The sequence below is a fragment of the Nymphalis io genome, chromosome 10 (assembly GCF_905147045.1).
Source record: "Nymphalis io chromosome 10, ilAglIoxx1.1, whole genome shotgun sequence".
In the NCBI taxonomy this organism is placed as follows: domain Eukaryota; kingdom Metazoa; phylum Arthropoda; class Insecta; order Lepidoptera; family Nymphalidae; genus Nymphalis; species Nymphalis io.
In genome coordinates this window covers 3,293,911-3,315,170 of record NC_065897.1, presented here as the reverse complement: position 1 = coordinate 3,315,170, position 21,260 = coordinate 3,293,911, and the positions used below count along the sequence as shown (strand labels likewise).

The 21,260-nt window shown below is 34.9% G+C and overlaps 1 protein-coding gene across 1 annotated transcript in view; it reads right to left on the bottom strand.

The window, feature by feature from the left end:
- Positions 1 to 2,421: 2,421 nt before the first annotated feature.
- Positions 2,422 to 21,260, bottom strand: part of LOC126771221 (serine/threonine-protein phosphatase 6 regulatory ankyrin repeat subunit B) — a 46,192-nt gene continuing 27,353 nt past the window's right edge. Inside the window, exons 3-19 of the mRNA XM_050490979.1 lie at positions 17,041 to 17,142; positions 15,862 to 15,978; positions 14,212 to 14,304; positions 13,789 to 14,002; positions 13,075 to 13,271; positions 11,038 to 11,136; positions 9,735 to 9,879; positions 9,389 to 9,546; positions 8,039 to 9,266; positions 7,756 to 7,955; positions 7,128 to 7,664; positions 6,849 to 7,055; positions 6,072 to 6,765; positions 4,189 to 4,409; positions 3,442 to 3,570; positions 2,934 to 3,069; positions 2,422 to 2,773 (exon numbers count right to left, since the gene is read on the bottom strand). Of these exons, the coding sequence (XP_050346936.1) occupies positions 2,547 to 2,773; positions 2,934 to 3,069; positions 3,442 to 3,570; positions 4,189 to 4,409; positions 6,072 to 6,765; positions 6,849 to 7,055; positions 7,128 to 7,664; positions 7,756 to 7,955; positions 8,039 to 9,266; positions 9,389 to 9,546; positions 9,735 to 9,879; positions 11,038 to 11,136; positions 13,075 to 13,271; positions 13,789 to 14,002; positions 14,212 to 14,304; positions 15,862 to 15,978; positions 17,041 to 17,142 (4,704 nt within the window). The 3' untranslated portion in view covers positions 2,422 to 2,546. The remainder of the gene's footprint in view (positions 2,774 to 2,933; positions 3,070 to 3,441; positions 3,571 to 4,188; positions 4,410 to 6,071; positions 6,766 to 6,848; positions 7,056 to 7,127; positions 7,665 to 7,755; positions 7,956 to 8,038; positions 9,267 to 9,388; positions 9,547 to 9,734; positions 9,880 to 11,037; positions 11,137 to 13,074; positions 13,272 to 13,788; positions 14,003 to 14,211; positions 14,305 to 15,861; positions 15,979 to 17,040; positions 17,143 to 21,260) is intronic.

Sequence of the window (21,260 nt, the reverse complement as noted above, 5' to 3'; positions counted from 1 at the left end):
CTTCGCGGGGAATCGACGGCCTCTTTATGTCAGACCGTCATGGTGATGGCGGAGCGGAAACGGGAAAGAACCAAGCCCGCTTGGCTGAACCAACGACCTGGCAACGTCTTGGCATTGAGTTTCGTCTACAGCCTCGACGTCCAGAAAGTCCTATGTACAACTGATTGGAGCCCTGGCAGACATATCGCGTAGCAGGATGTTCTTTTTCAATGTAAGTGATGGTAAACTCGTGTCTCACCTGATGGAGTGACTACTACAGCCCATGGACATCTGCAACACCGGTGAGCTTGCAGTTGCGTTGCCAGCCTTTGCAGAATGGATTCTCGTTTATATACAATTATAATACTCGTTCATAAATTACTTAAAAAAATATCCCCCAACTCAATTCAACTCAACGTTCCCTCACTGCTGAGGATCGTGACCATATATTACTTCCTGCTATCGGATAAGCCTTTACTCGTACAAGTCTGGACTTTGATCATAAAATAAATAGATTAAGCAAATAATTTTGTAATCCAGAATAATTATTTTATTATTCTTAATTTAAAATATTTTAATTAAAAAATATTATACTTTTATTCCGGTTGTAAAATGGCTAACATTAAAAAAATCGTGTACAAAATTGTTGTTAAAAATGATGGTTATTTCGTGTAATATCAAACTATTACTTTCGTTTTGGTTAAATAATTATTATGTTTAACGTTCGTATTGAAGAACATCTCGATAGATCTGTGCTTCCGAGATATGTATAACTTGACCAATAACAAAGTATAATTATGATATATAAATGCTCTTTAACCATAAATTTTAATCTTAATACAATAGACTACATTTGTATAAATTATTTTATTATTGGTTAATGCATATAGGTATTAATACACGAAGAGAAAACGTGCACCTTTTTAAACATATAGTGCGGACGAAGGTGTGCGATATTTGGCATAATTAAAGTTTATACAATTTTTGTATAACCTAATCTCTATAGAGAGATCACGAGATCTCTCAAACTATCCGCCAGATTGACTTGAAATTTGTCAGTCACTCTTTTTGCGACGTAGACGCTCACTAAGAATGGATTTTACGGAAATCATATCCTAAATACATTTTCCTCTTATTCCTGCGAAGCCGGGAACGATTAGCTAGTATTAAAAAAAACATTTCATGTTTACTTTTAACGTTCTCTATTTATATCGTTGTCAACGTTTAAACCAATTAATTACGTACGCCTTTTTTGATACTTCCTTGGGATTTTTCGGCAACATATATGCAAAGTTTCTTCACCATCCTAACTAACTTTAACTAGTTAAATAGTTAAATGAAAACGTAACAAACAAATAAACAAACACACATTCGCCTTTTTAATATTAGTAAAGATTTAAGCTTGAATCACATCTGTCCGATAGTCGATAGTAAAATAAAGAATTACATTTGTCTCATTATGACACTCGCAACTGAACAGTTGCAATTAGTTGTGTTTTTGCGTTCTTTTCTTAATCATCCTTTCTCATGCGCTCACTAGATTGATATATTAAGATTATTAACCATCCATTTTTATCCGTTGATAGTCGTAAACATCTTTAAAATATAATATCAAGTGCTATCTTTTTTGTGTATAAAACCATGAGAATGAGAAAATATGCGTACGCATTGTCATAAAAAATAGCTTCAATAGATAATGCGAATCGATGCTAACAAATGTGAATTGGGTCTTACCGGCATAAAAAAAGTGTGGAAAATGTTCGAATTTTATTTAATACAATTCAGTACAGAAATACACAACGCTTATTTACAAAAATATCATTATACATAATATGTAATTAAGTTATTACTCGTCTCTAATTGTTATTTTAAACGAAATATTTACAAACATTATCATATTAAATGAAAAAATATTCTATGTCACTACTGCTAAATTCCCACTTACAAAGTATGGACTAAAAATAAATCTACCTTATACTATTTTTAAATAAAAAATCAACGTTAATAAAATTTCAATGGAAATTATTTTCATTTACTTTACTAGATTTTAGACTAGGTTTCATATCTTAATCCATATAAATAATGTTAATAATAGAAAATACATTTAGAAATTATATTAAAATTAATATTTTTAAATCAAGATACCTCTTGATTTAAGATATTAATAGTCACTTTTAAGATGAACTTTTCGATCGCGATTAAGAAAAATTAAATACTTTCAATTTATAATTTAAATTTTATAATATTATCTGAGTCAGTAACTGAAATAAAAATCACATAAATGTTAATATACGTTATCAAATATTTGTTATTAGTTTTATATTCATTAATTAAAGTCCTAATCTTCAAATGATTGCAATGTCTACTAAATCCATAGGAAATAATACTGATAAAACCACGCCAATTCTGTAAATACAAGCCTTTGGGATTTATCATCGATGTCATTCAAAAAATGGGATATGTTTAGCCGTCGAGTCTATGTAAAAAATATTTCACATAGACTCGAAACACTTTTTTTAATTTTCAGAACCATGTACTCTGCTTTTCAAAACAGACACATCGTCGGTTCAAGGTGGCGCTGCAGCGACATTGTTAGGAATTATTTCTGATTCATCATCGACTGTGTCCGATTCGCTGTCCTTATTCACCGGTTCCTCTGGCTCGTCCCTCATTAGAGCCCTATACTTCTTAGCGATTACCTCCCAATCAACAACGTTTTCTATCCTTGTCATGTTGCTGAAGCTTAGCTGTGAACCTAAAGGACTGAGGTGGACAACCGAAAGACGTGTTGAATCTGAAAACGTAGAAATTTGTTAGGTGTTTTGTAAACTGTGTGAAAGGTAGATAATATGATTTGTAACTATGCCTAAATTTTAATTTTTTAAGTTTCATAATTTTATTTCTTATGCTAATTTAATGCCTAATAAATTTAAGTAATAAATTTATTCAGTAACCTTTTGGCACTACTTGTCCTCTCTTGACCTTAGACAGCCACTTGGCGCCAGCCTTGGATCTTGCGCTCATCTGATCTTGTCGTTGCATCCCGATCATGTGCACTAGACTAGGTCGTTTCTTTTTACTCAGCCGCTCCTAAATAAATGAAACTTCATTAATTTATGTAGTTCAGTTATTTTAGTTTACATATAATTAGGTTAATGCAATCTTATCAATTTTACGTAGTATTATTAAAGAATTGGCCTGATCAAGGTGAAATTGTTCTGTTTTTTTTTATTTAAGCAGACGACCAAATGGTTACAATGCCAATGAGTATAAACCATTAGATTAAACAACAAGCCATCAATGTGCCACCAGTCATGGGACTTAAGACATTATGGTTTTAGTGCTAGTTACAACGCTGGCTCACTCACACTAAACCGGAACACATCTACTCGTACGCATAGTTGATCTGTGGCTGCAATTGTCTAAAATATTTACTTTAGCATTTTGCGATGGGAGTCTTACCTTACACCTATGTATCAGCCACATGAGCCACGTCGTCACGAGATTCAGAGGCGACGGAGCTGTGTTCGTGCGATGCATATTGCGAATTAACTTAGACAAACCGTACTTCCACTCTATATCTGATTGTGCCTGAAATATTTATATTTTATAGCGAAAATTGTTATTGTTGTTACCATTTATAATATTTATATTTTCTTCTTCGATGTTATTTTTGGTCTAAACCAATACCGTATTAAGACATAATATACCAAGCATAAATTATATAATGATATGTTTATCAAGTCAATCGGCAAGTAATACACCTTAATATGTGGCTGAGCAACTTAAACAAATCCTGAGGTTTATACTATAATAATTTCTTTGGTAGATGAAATATAATGAAATATAGTAAATAAAAATTATGTATTTTTTTTATGTTTGGAATACATGTATAAGTTCATTCAGTTTAAGGTAAAACAACGTGAAAATGAAATTTAAATTCGAAAATAATATACAGGGATCGATTAGCAAAAATTTAAATAAATTGATTACGATACATGCTAAGCTAAATAAATGTGTTGTAATTTGCTTTATATGAATATTAACTTTATACATCATTTTATTTACATCGATTATTCGAAGTTACAATTGAATCGTTTTGAATATTTAAGTTAAGGATCGTTTTAATTTTTTATTAGCATTTGCTATTTATAAATGCATACAGCGTATAGTTGCACACCAATGGTAGTTTGTTCACGTTTACATTACCTGTATCCTCTGATACGTGTCTGACATCATGGCAATGAGTAGATTAATCAGTACAACCACCGACACCAACATGTAGATACCGAAGACGATTTTGAATAAATAATTCGTCCAAGCCGGCTGCGTGTTGCTGTCGTTGCGATGCACTCTCGTCTGCTCCGTCGTCGTCTGGCCGAACACCGCAAAGAACAGCAGCTCGAAGGAGTAAAATGGATTCATGGTCACTGTGAACAATCGATTTGGAGTTGACAGCAAAGTTACCTGGATGCGTTGATAAGTGTCCGACATCATCGCAATCAGGAGCGTTATGAGCACCACGACGGACATCAACAAGTAGGCGCCGAAGACAAACTTGAACAGGTTCTGCGTCCATAACGGTCGTACACTGGATACGTAGTTAAGGTCTGACAAAGTAATCTGGCCGAAAAGGGCGAAGAACAATTTCTCCAAGGCTTCGATCGGTGTCAACGTCGCTAGAAGACAACACTCAAATGGACCTTGTTCTTTTCTCTATGTCATGTAGGGGTATGTTAATGCAGACAGAAAAGTGTATATTTAAATTTTTAATTCTGTTTAGTAACTTGTAGTGTAATGTAAAAAAATAATCAGCATCAATTTACCCCTTCATTTTAGAAAAACTGTTCATACATTATCTTACATTTTTGATTGAGTTTAATCTAAAACATTTAAGGCGGTGCTTTATATTCAGAACAGGACGTTAAAACGCAAAAAACCACATCTAATATAGTCCACAACTAAGATGCTAAGATTAGTTTTAATTGTGCGCTAAAGGGGTAGATTGATTTGTGTGTGCATGTATAGTGTATCAAATGTTGTACCTCTTTTGGAGATGGGAATTATTCAATTTATTTTCAAATATAAATGTGATAAACGAAGAATATCCAATTGTCAATGCAATCATCAATCTACCCCCATCCCCTACAGGTGTCAAAAATGACGGCGTGGACGCAAAAATGCGCCACATCGACGACAATCAGCCAAACATGTTGAAACATAGGATACCTCAAAACACCGGTGTCAAACGCAGGACAAAAGCCAGCCACGGCATGCGCAAATCAAACTTGCTCCATTGAATGCGGTGAAGTCGGCCACTCATTCCACTAAAACTAGTTACGTGATGCACAATGCATTTTCTGTTATTGTTATTATACCTGCAAAATATTAATAATTGTTACGAGTTTCGACAAGCAGGTTTTGAAATGTAGTTTATTAAATCATTTTTAAAAGAAAAACAGAAAATGCGTGGTACGATATATTGTTATTATTCTAAACGTAACATTTAAGTATGCCTTCGTTTGTAGGCACTGTTCACACTTAATGAAAACATGCCACAAATATATGTATTTAGCTAAATAGGTGTATATATACTATGGTTCGTAACCATTTATTTTTGTTACTTGCAATTTATTATTCAAATAAACGGACGGACGATGATAACATTCTCGACATGGTGGCAAACATTCAAGCTTGCAAGCAGATGGAATAGAAATAAAATAAAGTAAGCACATCGATATAATGCAATCATCGTGTAAATGACAATTTCTTAAAACTAAATGATATATTGAAGTACATTTGTTGAACGTTGTTACGTTTATCGCTAACATGAACTTACGACCCGTTATTCCCTGTTTCCTTCGATATGATTCTCCAGAAATCCATTGAGAATTATAAGCTTGTCGTTTTATCCGAGGATTATTATCTATTATATAAGAATTTTAGTTTACATAATTCATTATAAAATACAAATCACTGAAGTCAAATCTTAAAAAAGACAAAATTAATTTCAAATACATAATTTATTTACGCTTATTGAAAAATTATATGAAATATTTAATTATTATAAATTAATATAACAAGTTCCTTACCGTCTGAAAAAAGTTTTCTTCTGGCTGTTCTGGCGTATTTGTTGTCTTCTGGTTTGTATATATTCCTAAACGGTTGATTCAGCGCCACGATATGCATTGAGAATCCAAATACGAATATCGCTAAGACTGCAAGAAATCGTCCTAAGTCTTTCATGAGATCACCAATAATAATCGCCCAAGGGCCGAACAAATGGTGGAAGGATAAAAAGTCTAATATCTGTACACACGCTAGCAAAAATGATAATGCAAAAAATTGATTTCTACAATACATTAGAGTTGGCCAATACTTAGGTAATACAAAAATCCATCCAACAACATGGGTGGCTACACCAATCATACCTAATAATAAAACTGCAATTTTTATCCAACCTAGACCAGATTTATCACTAGGGTTTGTTAATTCAAATAGTAAAAGACCACTTAGACACACTAATAGCATCCATTCATACCACCTAGGTACTAGACTTTCTCTAAATATAGAATTGTAAATTGGCGTAATTGCCACTAGTGATAATAAAACCATAAGGTAAATATGCGACGTTAGATATGACATGAACTTAATTATGGGAATTTTATTATATTTATGTCCTAATGGAAGTGAGAAAACTAGCCACACAGGTGGACAAATTATAAATGCAAAAAAAAGGAACATTATTTTAATGCCCGTCCATTTGAGGCTCCCTCGCCAGAGTTCCTGAAATAGAAACGCATGTTAATAATTCGGAATATAGCCTAATCGAAGTATTGCTGTAGTAGACGAAGTTACCTATTTTTTACCTGAAGATATCTCTGTACGACTGTATGCGCGATGACCTCTTTTTGTTCGTTTTCTATTAAAACATCTAAGAATTCTATATTTCTATTATCCGTAGCGGTAAGAATATGACCGGCAGAATCAGCACCAGCAGCTAACGCTAACAGTTCTGTAGCCATAGCTTCACATTGTTTTCCAGCTGCAATGAGGTCTTTGGCACGCTCCTTCTCCTGTTATACGATATTATACGTATAGTAAACTTTTGTATTTTCAAACATTAAAACGATTTTTTAATTACGTACCTTAGTCGATAAATTAATATATAAATTAGACAGTTTTGCTGCCGTATCTACAGGTGCCGGTGAAACTAACACAAATTCTTCAATGGGTATATTGTTGTGATTTTTTGAGCACACCATTAAATTATATATGAATCTTTTGTCATCCATTAGTGATTGTGTATCATGCTCTTTATGTAAAAGGTATTCTAGGACGTCATTATGGTTTTCCGAAGCGGCAAACCAAATTGGTGCACAATTCAAATTTGTTTCACTTTTTGGCGATGCTCCTGATTCGCATAATAATTTTACTACGTTAAGATACCCAGTTTTTGCAGCACAATGTAATGGTGTCCAACCGTTTTTATCTGTTGCGTTAATTTCAGCTCCTTGCCCGAGTAACACCTCGACCATTTGATAATGTCCATGTGTAGATGCTATATGCAGACCGGTTTTTCCATGTCTGTCTGTACTTTGAAGTAATTCAGCTGATCTACTCAAAAGTAGGCCTACTATAGACATATGTCCGCCGAAACATGCTAAATGAAGTGGATTGTAACCCTAAAAACAAAAAAAAAACAAATAATTTATATATTACTTATATAGTTATTGCTTACATATTATTAATACAGTAATAATTTTAGTAACTTACATTTTCATTAGTAGCAGCGTCAACTTGTACTCCAGCGGAATTAAGTAACAATCGCACAACATTTTCATTACCATTGTAAGCAGCAAGGTGGAGTGGAGTGAGTCCTGATTCTGCACCTAATATCGGCACCAACGACACCCCTGTAGGAGGTTCGGATTTGACAGTTCCTGGGACGTGAGAGAGAAGTTCACGAACCGTTTCTGAAATGATTGACATTTATAAGCATGTTTCTTAATAAATAAAAGATCGTTGTAATAATCGGAAGTATTGTGTCATGTTGTACCTGCTTGACCATAATACGCTGCAATATGTAAGGGCGTTAAACCTAACTTTTTACTCGAAATCCTTAACGTATTCGTGGAACGCATTACATCTAATACATTTGTGTGGCCATGTTCTGCTGCCAAGTGAACAGCCGTTAATCCAGACCTGTTTTCTTCCGAGCATGAAGCTCCAGCTCTTACTAAAACCCTAACTACATCCGCATGACCTCCTTCGGCCGCCAATTGTAAAGGCGTCGAATCATTTAATTTATTTCTCGCTGATATCACACCAGTTCTATCAAACTTCATCAGTTCCTCTATTACTTTTACAGAACCTTGTATAGCAGCTATGTGCGCACAAGTGTTTCCGTCTTTAGTAGTAGCCATTACAAGATTTGGATGTTGCTGTAAAAATAACTGCACAACTTCTGAGTAGTTATTTTGCGCAGCAGCATGAATAGGCTTCTGACCAAGTTCATCTGTAGCATCTATATTGGCACCAAGTTCAAGCAACAACCTACATACTTCAATTTGTCCACTCGCTGCTGCTAAATGTAGAGGAGTTTGTTTCTTTAACGTGAGTACATCTATCATCGCATTATGGTCTCTGATTAAAAATTTAACCAAATGCGCAAAACCATTCATTGCTGCAAGGTGAAGAGCTGTACGTCCGTTTCTCGCTTTAGAATTAATAAAAGCTTTGTTTGTTAGTAAAGCGTCACATACTTGCAGATATCCGTGTTCAGCGGCTAAATGTAAAGCGGATCTTCCTTCAATATCAAATACATCTACTCTAGCATGATTGGTAAGTAAAGTATTAACAAGTTCCATGTGCCCTCGATTACATGCGATCAACAAAGGGGTCCATCCAATTGAATTCTGTTTATTAAGAGCTCGACTTACATCAGCAGTAGACATATCGGTAATCATTTCTGTCAATACGTCATTATTACCTGCGATCGCACAAAAGTGAAAAGCCGTTTCATGATCATGTTTGGTTTGCAAAGACACATCAGCACCATTTTGCATAAGACATTTGACCACTTCTTTATCAGCAGAAGGTATTTTGACTTCCTCTTTTGTTATTTGACCGGAAAAGTGTAATGCGCTTGCGCCATCCTCATCAACGGTATCAATGTAAGAAGTTGCAACTTTTTCACTTTTATGTGATTTGACAAATTCTATTAAATGTCGCACAACATCTGGTTTGCAGCTCCGACATGCCATATGAAGAGGTGTTTCACCCGACTGAAAAGCAATTTTTTTTTACTCTTATAATTTTATACACTTTATACATTATTTTTATGGTAGTTGTTTTACTTTGTTAGAAAGTCGATTATTATAATAAACATGTAAGTATTAGCCAATACCTTTGTTTTTCTTAAAGGGTCTCCACCATCTTCCAACAAAAGCACTAAAGTGGTCAGGTTTCCATATTTCGCTGCAACATGCACTGGCGTCATACCATCTTCAGTAGCTTTGTTTGGTCCAGCGCCCGACTTGAGCAACATTAATGCACATTTATCACCTGAAATATTATTAGAAATATGTATAATACATATCATTAGCTTTTACTTTCCTTTTATTCCTTATCAGACTATATATAATTTTTAATTGGATTTAATATATATGTTAAACACATATACGTGCGTTACACATAGCAAAGTAATAGCTGTGTCGAAATTTAATTATAGACTTCAATAAAATTGTATATACCGTCAGGAATTCTAGCAGCTATGTGTAGTGGAGTTTCTCTCTGTTTGCCGCCTCGTATGTGAACATCAGCACCGTAACCAAGTAAGGTCTCCACTACAGCAGGTTTACACGACTCTACTGCTATGTGGAGGGCTGTATAGTTATCCTGCAGAATATTTGCATATTTTTTACAGATTTTTGGGTCTATTCTAATATAAAGTTCTGATTAAATTTATAATAGTACCATTTTTTTCTTTTTTACATATTTATTGAGTCATTCAATTATTTTCTTTGTATAGTATAAAAGTTATTATGTGAAGGCGTAATATTTTTAAGCCATTATTATTCAATCTTCTCAAGACATTGGTAAAAGATTCCATTGAACGATTAAAGCATCTATTTTAATTTGATGAACGAAATAAAATAACTTTGGGATTGATTTATTGAAAGCGTATTCGAAGTCGTTGGATTAAATTATTACGACTAATTAAATTTTATTTCTTATATAATAGAACGAAAGAATGATAGATTTTTTTGCGAAATATATGTTGGGACTAGTTTTTTTTTAATAACGCCTTTAAGGATTCTTGGCTTGTCGTCACGTAATCTGTAAAACATATGAACAAGTACCCGATTTTTTATTGGTCTAGCTGTCAAATGCATAATATTAAACATAAAAAACAACAACATATTAATAAATGAATAAGATTAAAATATAATTACTAATGAAAACAATATTTTTAATGCAGTGAATGTAGCAAAAAACGAAGGCAGCCGTGGTTTTGATTTGGTTATACAGTCATTCATTATGATATGTTGTCTTTATCTCTTCGTCTTCTGGAAATTTTGCTCATTAAAAAAAAATAGACGTTATATGGAAATAACTTGTATTCCACCAGTATTTGTTGCATAATTGAAGTTAGTACGCTTGTAAGTTGCAAAGGTCACGTAACCAATTTAAAACTATTGTCTTGTCGGATTTAAATTGAAAAAAAGATGACGATCTTTCCCAAAAAAAATAAACCGCAGTTGAATCGTAACGAAACCAATTTTACTATTACTAATTAATAACGTTTACGATACGTTTCCGAGTTTATTCCGATACAACTTCGACTGAACCGCAATTGAACTGTTGCGTTAATGGTCATTTATCGAATCGAATTTGCCAATAGGAAAATTATAATAATGATAGAAATAATAATAACGACAACGAGTACGTTTTTAATATGACCTATTACGAGTTTTTCAATTATCTATCAATTTATTTACCATATAAATCCTTAAGTAATATTTTAAATTGCAATAGTTCAAAAGTTCTACTTACGTTAGTAGTGACATCGACGCTTTCCCCCTTCTGGAGTAAAGTGTTAATGATTCCCACGTGACCGTATCTTGCTGCTGTGTGAATACTTCGAGCACCATCCTGTAATACGAAAAGTTCTAATAATATAAAAGAGAAAATGATAATAAATTAATTTAAATTCTACGTTAGTTTGGTTAATCAATAGAAAAATGCTGAGTAATTTCGTATTTCTGATGGATATTGTGAAGTTTTTTTTATTAAACCAGATAACGTAATCATTTCCATATTCATTAGTCGCGATACCAAAATTATTTACTATTTGCCTCAAATTTTCTAATCAAAATAATATGCACTGTTATTATAATTTGATACTAATGGGTAAAATAAAATAAATAGCGTCTCCTCATGAATAGTTTAATAATTTATTGGAGATGATATCATTTATTTTAAGAAATATGGACAATATTGAGTTAAGTAAATGAGCTGAAATGGCCCAGTGGCTAAAACAAGTAAATCTTAATCAGAAATTGCGATTACAAGTACAAGTACCAGTGAATTTTCATGTCCTTAATTTGTGTTTAAAGTTTATCTCGTGTATGGTGGATGAAAATTTGTTTCATGATTATCGAATTCGCATTGGAGAAGCGTGGTAGAAGCCTCATAACCTTATCCTTAAGATGCGAGACTTTAGAGCATCAGTAGGAAATTTACAGGCTGTTACTTTTACTTATTATTAATAATATTATTTATGACCACAAAAAATAATTGCAACTAAACGAGTGAACAGTTTAGTTATCATTTCTGGTTGTGAGTCGCTGGTGCCTATGGTAGGTAGTATCCTTTTTATATCCTACCATAGTTGTAAATAAACAAATGAAAAAAAAAAAACTCAATTCACATACAATTGTGTGTGTGTGATTGATTGAATAGTAGTGTCAATGCTTCACATTTTCATAATAAATGATATAAAACCTTCCATATAATTTATAGAATACTCAAAGTAGCTACAGTAGTACTATTATAAGGTTTTTTTATATTACTAGTCCCCGTCGGTGGCTTCACCCACGTGTAAGGGGGGCGTTAGTATTTCAAGAGTAAGTTATATGAGTAAAAAGTAAGAAATATCTTTTGTACCCCTGACACCTTGTAAGCCTAATTTCATGATAATCGATTGAGTAGTAAAGACGTGTAAACATAACAAACAACTCACATTCGAATTGATAAAAATAAGTAAGGATGTAAGCGGTTTTATAGCACAATTCAATGTAATTTATGTTTTCAAGATCTTATGATTTAATTTCCTTTGTTGCCAAGGACGTTCCGTGAGGAAAGTCAATTTCTAGGAAAGTAATCGCTCACGTTTTACGTCCCACATGTCATTTCATTTACATTTAAATTGATGTAACTTTTTACATGTTTTCAATTTAATATAACACTCATATTATTATACAATTACATCTATGGTAATTTGGTTTCGTTTTTTTTTCGGAAATAATAGTTTTTATAAGAATTTGTAAATAGATATAAAGGTAAAGTTATAAAATGCCGAAGATGAGCTATATCATCCCGTAATTAACTTCTTCCATACATCGTTCTTCTTGAACGATAAGAATCCTTAGAGCTTATTCAAATACGCCGCAGTGCGGGCTGGTGTATACACACATGGCGAACTCAATTTTGACATATTATGCATCTGTCTCACCGTGTTTTCCTTCACCACGAAACATAATTATGAATAAAAATAAATGAAACACATTGAAACTCAATGATGCTTGCCGGGATTTGACATCGCGACCTTTTATTAGGACCCATTTGTTTTATCCAATAATCTTAATAATTTCCAAGTGAAAGCAAAATAATGATAAATCAAACATCATTTAAAAAAGTTAAAAACATACATATAGGTCTAATTTTGTAATAACAAGCAATATTACTCTAATTAAAGTGTAATATAATTCAGCTTTACACCGCTACCGCAATATATTTTATGGGTCTTTGTTCTCTTGCGTGTTCAATGCTTAAACTCTATGTTGTAACTAGAACCGAATGAGAAAATACCTTATTTGGCATGTGAAGATAGACACCCTTCTTGAATAGCATCATAGCACAGTCAGCATGACCGTTTAACGAAGCTATGTGCATAAGTGTACTTCCATCTTTTGTTCTCTCGAAGATCGACGCCTTGAACTTGTCAGCCAAAAGTTCAATAATTGCTGCGTGACCATTTTCAGCAGCTAGATGCATTGGAGTGCGATCTATTATGGAACAAATTTAATATTAACTTTTTTGACAAACCTGACGCAATTTCACACAATATATATTTAAAATTTAGATTGGCTTTACGAATAAAATAATTTTAGTTCTTTTTTTAATGTATTTTTCATTTGGTAATGCAACAGTTGTTTACTCAACTGTTGCATTACCATATTTTATTTTATTTAATACTTCATTGCACAATACAAAGGGAGGCTTAATGTCATGTATAGTCAGTAAGCCATTTAAAAGTGCAAGAAAGAACGTTTTTAGGTTTGAAAAATATAAACATAAAGATCGGTTTCTGAGATATATGAAAATAGGATAAGTTTAAATTGATCTTGCTAATTATTTATAAATTAACAAGACTGTATAATTTGTACTTGTATTAAGTTTTGTTACGAATATGATGAAATATTAAAATGTATATAATTACTTCCATGTTATATTTGTCGTTAGCGTGTCTTAATTTGCATCTTCGAAATAATATTGCAAGAGCATGATTATTTTTCAGCTCACCTTCATTATCAGCAATGGCTGCATTGGCTCGAACGCCGTAGAAATATTTTACAAGCGGTTCGTCTCCTTCCGCCGCTGCTATATGCAACGCTGTTTGTCCTGCACCGTTTACAGCATCTACAGCTGCGCCGTAATCTATCAAGATACGGGACATGTCCACATCTCTTCTCCGTGCTGCCAAGTGTAAAGCTGTGTCTCCCGCCGAAGTAGAGGCCTAGGTACAAGGGCCTTAGATAAGACAAAAATCTTAGCCCTACACACCTATTTTAGTGGCTTATTAATAGGAAATTGCTAGGGAATCATGTAAGTGATATAATCATTGGAGTGTCATGTATGTATTTTTAAGGTTATTTTCGATGAAATTATACGCAAATATGTACATGGAACAGATTGCTCAAAATAATGAGTAGGCGCAACTCTTACCTTAAGTTGCTCTGCTGTTTGCGCACTAAGCAGCTCTCGAACCATGCTCTGGTTGCCGGCTTCTACAGCCAACAGCAACGGGATCTTGCCCCTCTGGAACACCATGTCGCGAATTAGCTTTTTCCATTCCTTTTGGCGCGCACGCTCTTTATTCAGTTCTATGAAACTGAGCTCGAGTTTTTGCAAATCCCTAGATTGAAAATTCGCGGGTGGACTGCGTACGCCCGAACGAAAACTTAAATTTGCGCTGGTAGGCATGTCTCTGCCATTATCAGACATGGCGAAGGAGCGCTGTCTTTGAATACTTATTCTCACCCGCACTCAAATCCATACGATGCAGTGTCTATGCACGAACTACTCACGCTAGTGCGGTATGCCACAGCACGGAGCTTCCGAACCGTCACGATGCCAACAATACTTTCGACTTATGTGCATCGCAATCTTCATAGGCGGTTCGACATAACATTAAATCGAACGGCAATCGTTATTCGCATGCAATAGGTAACCTAACTGGCGACGCCTAGATCGTCAACGTATACGTACTTGGTCCTCCATCAGAACTTTCCTATAATCAGTAAAGCAGCGTTTGAGGACATTGTAAAACTGCCTTGCTCTAGTCGTGTCGTAGGGCAGACTGAGACTTATTGTATTAAAATTACTAATTTTGAATTTCATCGTAACTAATATTCCACGGCTGATTTGCATTGTAAATTTTGCGTTATGACGTTCACTCGACGGCTAAAGCTCGACGGATAATTAGCTAGTTTCTATTCGTTGGGGTGGTGCGTTTTCATTGTGTCGAAATGTCGTTAAAATGAAATCCTTGTACCCGTTTTTTGACGTCGTTTTAATTATTTACCGTTACATGCGTGATGCGTCATGTAGGAATGCTGCTCGTGTGATCAATATTTTTATTATTACACGAAATACAGTAAAAAATTAGCAGTTTTAGGCATCATGTTTTGTTTACTAGCTTGTTTTTGAGGGGAGTAGCCGTCGAGGATGGTAGTGCCAGGCGACAGGCGACTGCACGCGATCGTCATGACCAATGCTGCATCAGTGCTATTCATTCCAAAAACTACCAGCAAATCAAAACTCTAAAGTTTTCAACATAAAGTTTGTAATTTATTGTCTTCCGTGCGATTCATTGATGACGAAATGTCTTCTTTATTTATGAGCGATGAACGCAGATTAAATTGCTTTATGCGAACATAAATATTTATGATATATATAGCGCTTGTTGTAAAACTCATAAATTAAGTAGAAGTATTAAATATTGCTTTTTAAATATGTGGGTTCCATTACCCGCTTAATAGCATTATTCATTCCACGTATTCATGAATAAGTAGGTAATATTTCAAACCATTAATAATAATAAATTGCTTCAATTACTTTGGTTTTTCAATATTAAAAGTACATAAATGTTACAGTTTAAAGTAACCATCGAATAAATATATTAAGTGCCTATTTACTATTTTTAAATATTAAAATACATAAATTATTAAACGATGATTAGTAATTTATGTATTATAATGCTTTCAGCAAAAGTTGCTGCGAATGAAATAAAAAGAAAATATGTAAAAAAAATTAAATACCCCTTATTTAACTTATACATATTTTTTAACTTATAAATGAAATGATAAAACTTACGCCGTCTGATCGTAGCCTTATATCCTTGCCAGCGGCTGTAAGTAAAGCTCGGAGGATGCTGGTAGCTGTTCCTGTTTGTCTGCTCGCTACTAAATGTACGGCTGTTTGTTGACGACTCTGTACATAAAAGTTTAATTAAAAAAAATGTGTTTATAAATATGTATATTAAAAAAACAAGGTACGATATCAAGATTTTAGATGTGTAACGAAACGCTCTGATTGCACACTCATTTAGTACGTTTTAAATACATTATGCTTAGAGAACTCTTTCTATCTGAATACAAAAAATCTACATTTCTTTTTCTCGTAAGATTAATTATTGTTAAATTTAATTACTCAGGAAACAATACTATGAGTCACCGAAGCGCGAGACATGGGTATTTACATTGACAGAAAATTAACTTTTAAGTCACATATTAATTTGATTACGGCTAAAACGTTCCAAAAGCTTAGCTTTGTTTTAAGAGTGCAGAAAGTTTTTAAAAATGTCAGAACAATTATTCATCTTTTTTATAAGGTATGTCAGCATTCCAAGACAGATCTTATAAAAGAGTCTCAACCGTATGGAATCGATTTTACAAAGCGCATGTTGTTCAGTTAGAAAAAAAAATCTTATTAAATGTACACATTATTAATTAATAGTTTTTTTTATTATATTCGTCAAACAAGTCTCAAGTCATATAATACACAACTTAATTTCGTCATACTATATAAACCTAAACCAATCACATAGGTTTTTTTTTGTGAATTCGTAATCTACAACTTAATATCCTTAGTTGATATACTTACTACATACATTTACATATATATACATATAAGCAATATATAGATTATATAAGCAATAGATAGATTTATATGCTCACAACAAGCCGAGATGGCTCAGTGGTAAGAGCGCATGAATCTTAACCGATGGTCGTGGGTTAAAACCCGGTCAAGCACCACTGAATTTTCATGTGCTTAATTTGTGTTTATAATTCATCTCGTGCTTGACGGTGAAGAAAAACATTGTGAGGAAAACTGCATGTGTCAAATTTTACTAAAATTCTGCCACATGTGTATTCCACCAACCCGCATTGGAGCAGCGTGGTGGAATAAGCTCCAAAACCTTCTCCTCAAAAAAAGGGAGATGAGGCCTTAGCCCAGCAGTGGGACATACACAGGCTGTTACTTTATGCTCACCCCTCCCGTAGCGAAAGGATCGACACCTCGTTTGGACAGCAAGAGTTTGACGATGTCTTCCCTCGAATACATGGCAGATATATGAAGCACATTGTAGTTGTCCTGTATAACAAAAATGTAAAAGTTAATCGAAATGTCTTTTAATCCTATCGCACATCGCGCTATCAAACTCTTATTTTTAAATACCTCATTTTACGAGATCGAATTTAATTGAGACTATCTCAAGTTTTCTATTCTCATTCCCGTTGGATAAAGTTCAGTTTCGTATCGATATCAACATTTGTTCTACAGATTCGCGCAAAAAAATTAGTGTAAAGTCAATAAATACATTATTTTGTAAGTATATTATATATTTCCATATGTTATATTCAAATATGTATGTATTTATATATATTTGTTTGTTGGAGTATTAGTAAATAATTTTTATTATAAGTTTATTATTCTTTTGCACAACAACAAACGTTTTTCTTTCACTTGCTAAGGTAGAGAATGAGATTAGCAAGAAGCCTACCGTTTGTATAATATATATTTTGTGTTTAATGTCACTGCTATGTTTTTAATTTAGGTCAACTTTTGTTTAAAGGTGGAAGGTAAAAAAAAATACTAAGACGAATAGTATTAGATTTTGTTTGCGTAACAACGGGATATGTTTTACAAATTCACTTATTAACAAAGAAGTGCAATTTTCTTAACATCGCGTTCGCGTTCGTGTCAAGCTATTCTCGACGCACGCTAGCCCTCCTCATTCCCGTGTTACAAGATTGACTCGAATTAAACACAAGTGCATCGCGTGATAGCAATCTCCATTAGATATAATTGGAAGGAGCAAATATAGGAGCGAAAATGAACAAAACTCGAATAGATCGAGTAATAGTATCGATTTAAATGTAGTAATGCAAGGCGCACTCTGAAGTATATAATTTGCTGGTTGCGTGCTCTAGCGGTCAAGACGTGAACTAGATGTTACGGTTATCGTAATGCCACGGCTTTTATGATTCAAATGTGATTCATAAACTTGTAGGTTTTGGTCTTGATTATACTTAGAATAGGGGTTATGAGGTTTTCTAATAATAAAGGTGTTTCCGTTTTATTGTTTCTTTGAAATTTCTTATGGAAATAGTTGTATGATAATTACAGGTTATTATTTAACTTGCAAGGTTAGTTTGTTAGGTTAGTTTGTATAGGTCAAGTCTTGTAAGCTAAGGCCATGGTGCCGATGGTCACTCAAGATGAGCTTGAAGCAGTTTTGTCAAGTCTGCGTTCCAAAAATGCAGCCCCTGGACCGGATGGGATCTCGGGCCGAATCTGGCTCAACGTCCTGACGCTCGAAGCATTTGCAACGAAGTTTAGGTGTATTTTTTCTTCCTGCTTAGAGCAAGGCCGATTCCCGGTGGCATGGAAGGAGGGTCACTTAGTCCTGCTTCGTAAGGATGGACGGCCGGCCGATAGCCCAACTGCATATCGTCCTATTGTGCTACTTGACGAGGTAGGCAAGCTTTTTGAACGAATTGTAGCTTCCCGTGTCGTCGAGCACTCAGTTCGGAGAGGACGATCGACGCTGGACGCAATCATGCGGGTCAAGTCTGACGCTGAACAAGCAATAGCACAGGGTGATGTCTGTTTGGCTGTGTCCTTGGACATAGCCAATGCATTCAACACCTTGCCATGGGCTGGTGTTAGAGAAGCGTTAAGGTATCACCGAGTACCTTTCTACCTACGCCGTTTGATTGACTCCTACCTCACAGATCGAACAGTGTCGTATAAAGGACAAAGAGGATGGAGTCGACGTAAGCTATCTTGTGGTGTCCCCCAGGGCTCTGTTCTTGGCCCACTTCTATGGAACCTTGGATACGATTGGGTTTTGAGAGGCGACTTGACACAAGGTGTACACCTGGTCTGCTATGCAGACGATACCCTCGTGACAGCCCGAGGAGGCGACTTTAGAACGGCCGCTATTCTTGCTACTGCCGGAGTGTCTCAGGTGGTAGAGAGAATTCGAAATTTAGGACTAGAGGTAGCTCTCTACAAATCCAGAGCGATCTGCTTCCATCGTCCTCGATGAAAGCCTCCGCAAGGCGCTAGTATTACAGTCGGAGGAGTTGCCATTGAAGTCGGATCGACTCTTAGATATTTAGGCCTCGTTCTTGATAGTCGATGGAAATTCCTGGATCACTTCCGACAATTGTGTCCTAGACTGGTGGCCACAGCAAATACACTTGGACGCCTGCTCCCAAATGTCGCTGGTCCAAACTATGGATGCCGTCGCCTCTATACCGCGGTGATCAAATCGATGGCACTGTACGGGGCAAAGCACTGATAAGGCGACCACAGCGAATCATGGCTACGAGAACCATCAGAGGATACCGAACAATATCCTTTGAGGCAGCATGCGTTCTCGCTGGTTCTCCACCTTGGGATTTGAAGGTTTCCACCTTTTTAGTTTTTAGTTTCGTTCTAGCCGAGACGTATTTCCGACGGTCTGAATCCCGCAGACGTAATGGTAGTCTTTACAGCGCAGTAGAGGAAAAGGAATGGAGGGCCAATAAACTTTCGATACTTATTCTAAAAAGTGGGAAGAGAGACTGACGGAGCCCACTGCAGGCCACACTACAATAGAGGCGATACGATCGGTCCTGCTCAAATGGTGTAAAAGGCAACGTTCTCCACTGACTTTTCATTTGGTGCAGATTCTCTCAGGACACGGATGTTTCGGGAGATATCTGTGGAAAATAGCTGGAAGGGAACCAACCGCAATTTGTCATGCTTGCGGAGCGTAGGAGGACACAGCGACACATACTTTACAAGTGTGTCCTGCATGGGAGGAATCGAGACGCCACTTGATTGCAGCTGTAGGAGAAGATTTATCGCTACCAGCTGTGGTAAAGTCCATGCTAGAGAGCGAAAAGTCCTGGAAGGCGGTGATAACCTTTTGTGATTGTGTCATAAAGCAAAAGGAGGCGGCGGAGAGAGAAAGGGAGAAAGATGCACTCGCAGACCCGATGCGCCGAAGGAGAACAGGGTGCAGACGGCATCGCAACGCCAACTATTTACCTCCATGAAAAGAACCTCCGGGTAATGAAAAGGGGGAGTTCATTGCTCAAAGTATAGGGTCCCCTAGGTCGAGAAATATGTGAGCATAACCGGCACATCCCAATAGGGGTATTTAACATCGAAGGGTTCGACAAAAAGAACAGCCACAGGTGGAGGCGCGGAAGAATGCGCAAGCGTACCCGCAACTTCACCAAGTGTGGATCGCTGGAACCGTGGTGGTTTTAGTCGGTAAGAGTCCGACATAACCCTCCTTGTATCTATGTAGATATGGAGGGTATCCATGAGGATTTTCCCACGAAAAAAAAAACAAAAAAAAAGTCTTGTAAGCTGAATTATAATCACTTCCTCTTATCCTATAGAGTTGAAATTTTTAATGTCTGTTCAGTTTCAATGCCAGTGCATTTTTATAATAATCATGAGATGATCTACACCCAGGATCAGCTTCAGACCAAGGAACTCCTCGACGGTCAACATCATAGACAATAAATTTAGCATGTTAAAGCTTATTTTGAAAAATATTTTATTGCATTTAAGTAGATTTAATTCATTAAAATAATTAAAACAATGAAAGAAAACGATGCTTATTTTAGATTCTCATCTCTCGATAGTTTTACTTTACCGTCTTCTAGTTTTTTTATCCCATTTTAGCTTTAGTTACATGCCATATAATACTTAATATATATTACATTACATGCGATATCGTAATTAATATAATATACTACCATATAATACTTTTGTATGTTAACTGTTAGATTACCAAATAAATAAATACAAATTAAAACAACTTGCATCGTATAAATATTATTAAAAAAACTATTTTTACTTAGAAACTGATATTAAAGAATTTCAATTACTTTCATAATCATTTGTACGAAATAGTTCGCGTAGACATAATATGATGCATACTTTACTTTATTTTACTTTTATACTTTATTGTACACCACACCACAAAGAGAAAAATACAGAACATGTATACTGCCTAAATAAATGTACAATTATGGCGACCTTATCGGTACATAGCGATCTCTTCCAGGCAACCAACGGTGTAAGTAATTACAGATAGGATATGAGGTAGGTGGTAGTATGAATAAAATAATATTAATATTTAATTAAAACAAAACAAATAAACAAATGTAAATATAAATATAAAATACACATATTATGTATCA